At 46.1% G+C, this 10121-nt stretch overlaps 1 protein-coding gene across 3 annotated transcripts in view; it reads right to left on the bottom strand.

The window, feature by feature from the left end:
• Positions 1-2154: 2154 nt before the first annotated feature.
• Positions 2155-10121, bottom strand: part of arid1ab (AT rich interactive domain 1Ab (SWI-like)) — a 73064-nt gene continuing 65097 nt past the window's right edge. For all 3 annotated transcript variants that reach the window (XM_047383432.1, XM_047383433.1, XM_047383435.1), the window contains 8 exons: positions 9983-10115; positions 7540-7715; positions 7217-7346; positions 6988-7107; positions 6744-6840; positions 5817-6642; positions 5583-5713; positions 2155-5472 (listed from right to left, as the gene is read on the bottom strand). In XM_047383432.1, coding sequence (XP_047239388.1) covers positions 3550-5472; positions 5583-5713; positions 5817-6642; positions 6744-6840; positions 6988-7107; positions 7217-7346; positions 7540-7715; positions 9983-10115 — 3536 coding nt within the window. In that variant the 3' untranslated portion in view covers positions 2155-3549. The remainder of the gene's footprint in view (positions 5473-5582; positions 5714-5816; positions 6643-6743; positions 6841-6987; positions 7108-7216; positions 7347-7539; positions 7716-9982; positions 10116-10121) is intronic.

The raw sequence follows: 10121 nt of genomic DNA, 5'->3' as shown, positions 1-10121 counted from the left end.
CAATCGGCCCTTCTCCACAATCTTCCTCAGGGTCCGGTCACCTCTTCTCGTTGTGCAGCGTTTTCTGCCACACTTTTTCCTTCCCACAGACTTCCCACTGAGGAGCCTTGATAGAGCACTCTGGGAACATCCTATTCGTTCAGAAATTTCTTTCTGTATCTTACCCTCTTGCTTGAGGGTGTCAATAGTGGCCTTCTGGACAGCGGTCTTACCCATGTTTGGGGTTTTTAGTGATGAACCAGGCTGGGAGTTTTAAAGGCCTCAGGAATCTTTTGCAGGTGTTTAGAGTTAACTCGTTGATTCAGATTCTGGTGGAAACAGGAGAGTTGAGATGCACATTTAATTCTGCCGTGATTTGGGCAGCCGTGGTTTTATGTTTTTTGGATACAATCCGGGTTAGCCCCCGAACATCCCTTTCAGACAGCTTCCTCTTGCGTCCACAGTTAATCCTGTTGGATGTGGTTCGTCCTTCTTGGTGGTATGTTGACATTACCCTGGATACCGTGGCTCTTGATACATCACAAAGACTTGCTGTCTTGGTCACAGATGCGCCAGCAAGACGTTCACCAACAATTTGTCCTCTTTTGAACTCTGGTATGTTACCCATAATGTTGTGTGTATTTCAATATTTTGAGCAAAACTGTGCTCTTACCCTGCTAATTGAACCTTCACACTCTGCTCTTACTGGTGCAATGTGCAATCAATGAAGACTGGCTACCAGGCTGGTCCAATTTAGCCATGAAACCTCCCACACTAAAAATGATAGGTGTTTCAGTTTCATTGTCCAACCCCTGTATATATGTATGTACATTATATATATATATATATATATATATATATATATATATATATATATATCAGTAGAACTGACCAGCATGGTGAGTAAACATAAGCAATTCAAAATAACGATAAGCATGTAAATGAGCTACATTCAAATGTGTTGATGCTGTGTGACATTGATTACATTTTGCTTAGTCATCATGATTTACTACAATGGAAATTAATATTTAGACATTATAACGCCATCTGTTGGCGCTAAGGCAGACATTTGTTTTTCTCCCAACAGTGTGTGTCAGTTTCTGAGTCTGTCTGGCTTATCTGCGGGGATCAGTGGGGATTTTCTCACCCACCAATGTAAATATGTGTGAAAACATCAGCAGTTTTTGATCCAGGCACAAGAACAGCGGTGGATCATTATATTGGCATGTCAATCATTTACTGCGCAGCGAACTCCACCGACCGGAGCAACTGCAGAGTTTGATTTGTCAGCAAAACAACTGCTTCAATGTAAGAAGTGCAGGCCACATGGAAATATCTAATATACATTTAGTATCAGCTTACAGCCACACACCTCCGTGTATTTTTATGGGATTTTATGTGAGACCAACAAAACGTGCATCATTATGAAGAGGAAGGAAAATGATGCATGGTTTCCAATATGTTTTACAGTGTAGCGTCCTTTTGTCTTCAGCCTTCCTCAGTAGACAGCTTGAAGAACCTTGTGCTGTAAATTACAGGAGCAGGTATTTCTGGAGTATTTCTCCACCAGCTTCGCACAAATGTTGTGGCTGGATGGAATGTCAGAACAGCTAATTTCAAGTCTTGCTGCACATTGTCAATTAAATGTGTCTGGACTTTGACTGGGCCGTTCTAAAACATGTGATTTGATCCAAACCATTTTGTTGTACATTTAGGGTCGTCGTCCTGTTGGAAGGGGAACCTCTGCTCTAGTCCCTAGTCTTTTGCAGCCAATAGCAGGTTTTTCTTCTAGGATGAATTCAACCTCCTTCACTGACAGGGCCCATTCAAAAACACACAGATGTAAAGGCATCTTTATCCCACTTGAGTTGTGGATCTTGGAAGCTCCTCCGTAGGTAACATGGGCCTCTTTGCTGCTCCTCCTTCAGGTTTACAGCCATATGTTGGTAAATCTGCAGTTCTACCGTACTTCCATTTCATAGAAGTTTACACTGAGATACAAATCCACAGCACCAATTTCCAGATTTTTATTGTTATAAAACTTGTTCTTCAGATATGTACTAGTTTGTGTTGATCTATCACAAAAGTAGAATGAAACATACTGAAGGGTGTGAAAACATTTTCAGGGTGATGTATAAATGTGAATCAGAAATAAATTCACAGCAAACATCTTACGAAGATTTAATGTACATTTATTCTTAACACGTGGAACATATAGTATAAAGATTTCATACTGAATAAATGATATTCATTAAGCCAAAAAAGGGGGAAAAAGGAATTTACATCAAGTCTTTAGCTACATCATCTGAGATACAAATATGCAGAATCCGCATCACTGGAAAAAAAACAAAAAAAAAACAAAAAACAAAATTAAAACTAGTTTCTTCATCAAGGTTTAGTTTGTCTTTGTGAGGGAGCTCTAATGAAACCGTGGACATTTTTGTTAATAAGCTCTACACTCAGCCCAGAGACAAGCTGAAGCTTGACGCTTGTTTAGATGTGGCATCGGACAGCAGCTGGACACCCTCCCCAGAGCGCTGAGTGGTACAGGGTGTGGGGCGGGGCGCCGAAATAACGGAGCAGGGTGGGCGTCAAGTAAATTACATGGCGCACGGGGGTGAGGGACAAAACGTCAAAGATTAAAAACGATGAAGAGCAACAGAAGCTGAGAAAGAGAGAAGTATAATGTACAACGTGATATTTACACTGCAGCCTGGACTGCGTCTAGCGTTGAGGACCAGTCCTATAGGTGACTTTTTAATATAAGAGGGTCAGGTCATACAATCAAGGGACAAAGAGAAGAGGTCGGGGTGTTGTAGGTTCACCATACTTTGGGGGGAAAGCCGTTTTCTCTCGACATGAACTAAAACTGTTTTTAAAAACTACAGTTTGCTGCCAAGCCAGCATATCTCAGTGTGAAACAGTATTATTACAGTATGTTTACAGTTCTTAAGGTGTACAGTACAGAAAAAAGTCCTACAATCTACTGCACAGGCCTCCCATGACAAACGTCTGTTCATAGCCAATAATGTGGTTCCTGTGAGGCTGAGTATATAGCATCCAAAATTACAGCAATTATACCACACCACAGTCCATGAGTCTACCTAGCCTCCGAACATGAACCATAATATTGTTTCCTATGTGCCCTGCAGACCCCTCTGAGGGGGACTGCGAGCACATGAATCCTCCAAACTCACTGTAAACGAGACAGCAACTTTGGTTACAGTTTTTTTTCTTCTTTTTTTTTATGGAGTTTTTCTTTTAATTAAAAAACAAGTTCAGTCCGCAGGGCAGTGCACTCTGTCCTATGCCTGGGTCCCGATCTGCTCTTTCCTGCTCCGTGTGAGACAGTTAAAATCCACAGCTACTTCATGATATTCCTTCCTTTAGTGAGAAGCAGGGGTAAAAAGACAGTAGAGTCCGAAGTGATTTTTGCATAAATTAAAAACAAAGGAGAGTCAGTTTTTACTCGTTTCACTCACGCGCATACAACACATACATACGCACACAAAAAAAGGAGCTTGGGGAGGGGGAACGGAAAGAGGCAGAGCTGAAAGCCCCTGGCGGCTGTCATGACTGGCCAATCAGAAACAGTACATCACAGATGACTTGGGACACCAGAGGGTTCATAAGTGGGGACACTGAGATGTCTAGTAGGCGCGACTCGTACAAAGTGAACTCTGAGTGGTTTTCCTCCACTTTGGCCAGGGCGTGCAGTGCCCGAGCCGCCCGCCGCATCATGTCCACGCTTGTAGGCTCAAAATGAGGACCGCCCTGCATTTGAAGCAAGGAGCTTTGGCTCTGTTGGTATTGTGTGGCTGCCAGGCTGTCCTCCAAGAAGCCTAGCAGGTTCCCCACACTGCCTTTCTGCACAGCGATGGCCCGTGCTGCTAGACTGTCGCCCTGAGCTAAGTTAGCTAGCAAAACAACTGCCATTTCCCGACAGACAGCCACCTTGCGTTCACCAACAAGGCGTACGAGTGAGCCGTAGAGCTTCTCCAAGCGGCTGAATGGTGGCGTTGCCAGAATGAGGTCAACATTGTTGTCCTGGATGCTGAGCTTGCTGAGGGTCTCGAGGACAAGTCTCTGGGGTGAAAGGGAGCTGTGTGGCCCAAGCGTGGGGAAGGGATCCAAGGCCTCTGCCGAGGGGCACACTGCCCAGTGGAGCAAGCCATCCAGCAGTGGCAGACATATACTCTCTGGGTAAATGGAAAGGTCCAGCTGGCCTGAGATGTTGGCCAGAGTGACCAAGCAGTTCTCCCTTAACACCTCAAGGCAGTCCCACCACCACTCGTCTCTGTCGCAGCTCACTCCTTCATCTTCTTCTTCCTCCTTCTCATAGGTGACTGGTGCCTGTTTGCGCTCAGGGTGTCTGTGGTGGAGCAGCACCAGACGGCCCAGCAGCAGCAGGAGGCCTGGGTGTTTGGACATTTCCAGGTCATTGCCTGGAACGAAGGAGAGGCTCCTGATGATGTTGGAAACGCAGATGCAGCGGCGGGCCAATGAGTCCTGCCAGTCCGACAGAGTGCTGAGAGGAGTTTCGTCCTTGCTGTGGGGCTCATCTTCTAGGATTTTGACGTTGCGGCGGCTCTGAGGGTCAGGGTTTATGCTGAACAGATACTTGCCGTTCTCCTTCTGCTCCTCAGCACCTCCGCGGACCACTTCCATTGTGACCGACCCCGGTCGGGCCGACAGTACATCATCAATGGTTGCAGTGACTGGTGCACCAATGGGAAGAGAGGAAGGGGTCTTCTCCCCTGAGGCCTTGTTGGGATCAGAAGACTGGGCCGGCTGTTGTTGAACCTTGTCTTCTAAACAAAACTTGGATTTCTCTGGGTTTTCTGTTGTCATTGTCCCCGCCAGCTTGACCTTCTTGCGGCCTTCAGTGGCCGGTGGCATGCGTTTCCGCTGCTTAAGGAGATCCATCTGACTTTCGAAGTGGGTCTGGATGTGTTCAGTAGTGTCGCCACCGCCAATACTCCAGTGTATCAGGCCACTGTCAAAACTCTGCCGCTGCCCAAGCTTGGATAAGTGGTTTAACTGAAAGGGGTTCTTCTTACGCACCACCTTGATGGGGAGTTTATCAAACTTGCTAGCCTGCTTGGGCTTTTCCAAGTGGACGTTGGGGTCCTGAGAAGACCCTGAGGTAGAGCAGCTGGCTTCCTTGATAGAAGACTCCTTTTTCTCTTCCTCATCCTCATCTTCTGAGGACTTGTCTTTTAGAGAGCTTTCTTCCTCCTCCTCTTTAACCTTCACCTGTGAGGAAGTGTCATGATTGGCCTTTCTTTCCTCATTCTCCTCATCCTCCTCTTCATCTGTGTCCATGTCTTCATACTCAGGTATAGGAATTTCATCATCAGAACCCTCAGCTGCATTGGGATCTATCAGGGTGCGCTGACCAGGGTCTCCCACTTCATACTCCTTTAGAATGCCAAAGATCTCAATGAGGCAGCGTCTGAAGTACTCCACTACGAGCTCCAGGAACCCAGGTAGCTGCAAAACCAACAAAAAAGGTAAATGAATCGGAAAGGTCCAAGAGATAAGACCATCTAGTTCAGTTTGCCTAGCTGATGCAAGGCCCCGACCAAAGGTGAGGGACTTACCTGGCAAAGATTAAAAGTAGCAATGCTGCCGTCATCATACAGTAAAATGTTGATGGTGTCCAAGGCCCAGGTGCTTTCAGCTAATAAACCTGACTTTAGGGACATCATAACTCTCCAAGCCTCAGGAGTGCCTTTCAAGAAAGAACAGAATGCCAATGAGTCAAAATTACTGGAACCTTCACTGCCTGTATGTGTCTTTTACTTCATGAGCTTAAGATGAAACAAGTTCTTTACCAATGTCTTTCATGGTGAGCCGCCTTCTGGGTTTAAGGTGGGGTTGGGTAGCTTCCACAGAGCCAGGAGGGAAGGCCACATCTCGTCGAATCATGGGTTGCTGCACAGGGGCCTGGCCGATATGCGATGCGGGCACTGGGGGGCCAGCTTTCTGCACCTTAATGCCAGGGTGCATGTAGGGGGACTTGCTGGGGGATGTCCTGGTTTCCATAGGCCGGGGCAGGGGAGCTGGGCTTGACACCTGAGGAATGTGGTTCTGAGAAGCTTGGTAAGTTGAGGGTAAGGGTCTGGTCATAGGTGGTCCAGAACTGGCAGGTCCAAACGGTGGCTGCCTCTGGTTTACGTGACCGGGCCACTGCCCCTCGTGGTTCATGCGTTGGTCTGAAGGCATCATCTCCTCTCCTGAACGGTTCATGCCGTGGTACCCAGGGCCCTGGCCTGGTACAGGAGGTCCCTGTCGGTTGGGATAATTGGGATAACCCATCTCATTGCGGCCCTGCCACACTGGGCCCTGGGGGCTGTCAGGACCGGAAGGCATTGAGCTTGTCATCATCTGAGGAGGCATGTGAGTCTGGGAGTTTGGACCTGCAGATGAAGGTCCTCTATCTCTACCAAAGGGGAAGGGGAACTGGCCCTGTGGGCCTGGGGGTCTGCGCTCTCCTCCTGGATATGTATTATACTGGTTATACATGTCCTGCTGGCCCTGGTGCCCAGAGGACTGGGGTCCAGGCTGCTGCTGCTGACCACTGTAAGGAACGTTGTATATTTCTCCCTCATGGCGCTTGGCTGGAGGGCCATACCCTCCATCTACGGGCCGCTTGTAGTTCTGTTAGCAGAAAACAATAAGCACCATTATTATTGCATTAACATCTGTCTCTGCTTCACAAAAACATTTTGAGAATAATGACTGCGTAGAAAAGTCCTTACAGGTTGCTGCTGTGGATATATTCCTGGCTGCTGATTAGGGTATGGGCCACCAGGGGGAGGCCCTTGGCCAGGGTATTGATTTGTATAGGTATCATGCCTGAAGACAACAACCAAGAATGAATGCAATTACATTTGGTCTCCACAGTAAATCCATAGCCTGGAATGCTAGGGAGATTATTCCTGCCGTCATGGTCACAAATGCCTCAAAGGAAAGACAGGCCAGTATGCACTGAATGGTACCGACCTTTGCTGCGGTGGAGGACGGCTGGGTGAATACATCCCTGCGTCAGAACCAGAAGGCATCATATTGGCCTGAGGCGCTCCCGGCCCCATGTTGCCATCAGGGCCCATGCCTGGTTCCTGCCTGTAAAACCAACCAGTAGCCGTCATCAGTTTGTTAAATATACAGACAGTTTCCGAAGACAAATAAGCCTGACCTGAAGCTGACACCTAACAGCTTATAGGGTGCTTACCTTCGTTCATATCCATATGGGTACTGCTGCCGCTGACCCATTGGCATGTTCCCCATAGGACCTGGTGGTCCTCTGTTGTATTGTTCCCCCATTCCACTGTTAGGGTTAGGTGGCATGAACTGTTCTCCGGCTTAGAAACAAAAGCAAAATGACAAAGTTGTTAGTTTCAGCTCCAACGCCTGTAGCATGGGATTGGGTCAGTGCGCCTATCTGGACCTTTGGTTGTTTCGTACCTGAAAAATTCATCTGCATGACGTTTTGTGCAAACAATGTTTCCATTTGGTGTGAAGGGAATGTTTTGTATCAGTTAGACATGCTCCTACCTTTTCTCATGCCTCCAAACGGGTCTTTGTTTGACTCGTAGGGAGCCATGCGACTCATCATCTCTGGACCGCCCATGCCCGGCTGGTAGCCCTGAGAGTTAGGAGTCATGGTGTTTCTTCTGGAAAACGCTGGGTCTCCGCCATCAGCAAAAGGATCCTGCAGATTTACACTACTCCTGCAGAATGACAAGAGTTGTTAAAGTCAGAATGTTTATTAGTCCACCTCCAGATTTAAAACTGTATTGCATGTTTCAGTAGGTTTATTTAAGACTCTGCCCTGCCTAATCAGTTTGTTATATCAGATACCTGAAGACAGTATAGGCCAAAGATTTATGAGCAACCTCACGTTCTGTTCACAATGCCTTTCTTAAAAACAAGTCTGAGTTCTGTGGATTGTGGGACGCATTTACTGGATGATCCTTTTGCTTTTATTGAAATGCAAAATAAATGTTACAAAAGAAAATTAAGACTTATTTTTAAAGTTGGGAAGATTTGCAAGAGTTAGAACTTCAGAGCAAAAATAAAAAAATAAATCACAGTCTGCTTCCGATATAAATGTTACCACCACAGGGGGGTCATTTTGAAGAAAGCAACGTCTAAGCAAGAAAACCTTGTATTACCTGATAATTAAAGTAAAAATGTATTTTGATTAGTGAGTCATGCTCCCAAACTGCTGGCCTCCAGAGTACAGGTCCTTCTCAAAATATTAGCATATTGTGATAAAGTTAATTATTTTCCATAATGTCATGATGAAAATTTAACATTCATATATTTTAGATTCATTGCACACTAACTGAAATATTTCAGGTCTTTTATTGTCTTAATACGGATGATTTTGGCATACAGCTCATGAAAACCCAAAATTCCTATCTCACAAAATTAGCATATCATTAAAAGGGTCTCTAAACGAGCTATGAACCTAATCATCTGAATCAACGAGTTAACTCTAAACACCTGCAAAAGATTCCTGAGGCCTTTAAAACTCCCAGCCTGGTTCATCACTCAAAACCCCAATCATGGGTAAGACTGCCGACCTGACTGCTGTCCAGAAGGCCACTATTGACACCCTCAAGCAAGAGGGTAAGACACAGAAAGAAATTTCTGAACGAATAGGCTGTTCCCAGAGTTCTGTATCAAGGCACCTCAGTGGGAAGTCTGTGGGAAGGAAAAAGTGTGGCAGAAAACGCTGCACAACGAGAAGAGGTGACCGGACCCTGAGGAAGATTGTGGAGAAGGGCCGATTCCAGACCTTGGGGGACCTGCGGAAGCAGTGGACTGAGTCTGGAGTAGAAACATCCAGAGCCACCTTGCACAGGCGTGTGCAGGAAATGGGCTACAGGTGCCACATTCCCCAGGTCAAGCCACTTTTGAACCAGAAACAGCAGCAGAAGCGCCTGACCTGGGCTACAGAGAAGCAGCACTGGACTGTTGCTCAGTGGTCCAAAGTACTTTTTCGGATAAAAGCAAATTCTGCATGTCATTTGGAAATCAAGGTGCCAGAGTCTGGAGGAAGACTGGGGAGAAGGAAATGCCAGAAGTCCAGTGTCAAGTACCCACAGTCAGTGATGGTCTGGGGTGCCGTGTCAGCTGCTGGTGTTGGTCCACTGTGTTTTATCAAGGGCAGGGTCAATGCAGCTAGCTATCAGGAGATTTTGGAGCACTTCATGCTTCCATCTGCTGAAAAGCTTTATGGAGATAAAGATTTCATTTTTCAGCACGACCTGGCACCTGCTCACAGTGCCAAAACCACTGGTAAATGGTTTACTGACCATGTTATCACTGTGCTCAATTGGCCTGCCTACTCTCCTGACCTGAACCCCATAGAGAATCTGTGGGATATTGTGAAGAGAACGTTGAGAGACTCAAGACCCAACACTCTGGATGAGCTAAAGGCCGCTATCGAAGCATCCTGGGCCTCCATAAGACCTCAGCAGTGCCACAGGCTGATTGCCTCCATGCCACGCCGCATTGAAGCAGTCATTTCTGCAAAAGGATTCCCGACCAAGTATTGAGTGCATAATTATACATGATTATTTGAAGGTTGACGTTTTCTGTATTAAAAACACTTTTCTTTTATTGGTCGGATGAAATATGCTAATTTTGTGAGATAGGAATTTTGGGTTTTCATGAGCTGTATGCCACAATCATCCGTATTAAGACAATAAAAGACCTGAAATATTTCAGTTAGTGTGCAATGAATCTAAAATATATGAATGTTAAATTTTCATCATGACATTATGGAAAATAATGAACTTTTTCACAATATGCTAATATTTTGAGAAGGACCTGTATATAGAATAATGCACAGGATTTTACTTGATTCCTGTTGAAGTTGTTGCTGTAATGCCGCAGGTTCACCACAAGGGGAAGGTTTAATGTTATTATAGTGACTCCAGACAAAATTAGCATAACAAAACATGATTTTATGGCTTTGACATCATACCTGACACCAGGCATCGGAGGCATCTGTGAGTGCGGGGTGGAGGCTGGGGTGGGAGGCTTCAGGTCTCCTCCTTCTGTCATTGAGCTGGTGGTTGATTGGGGAGTTTGGGGCCCTTGGAGGGACCCTGAACCAGCTGCAA

This window comes from Girardinichthys multiradiatus, chromosome 13 (genome assembly GCF_021462225.1).
Source record: "Girardinichthys multiradiatus isolate DD_20200921_A chromosome 13, DD_fGirMul_XY1, whole genome shotgun sequence".
Classification (NCBI taxonomy): Eukaryota; Metazoa; Chordata; class Actinopteri; order Cyprinodontiformes; family Goodeidae; genus Girardinichthys; species Girardinichthys multiradiatus.
Note: the sequence above shows the minus strand (reverse complement) of the source record. Positions and strands in the feature narration are given on the sequence as shown.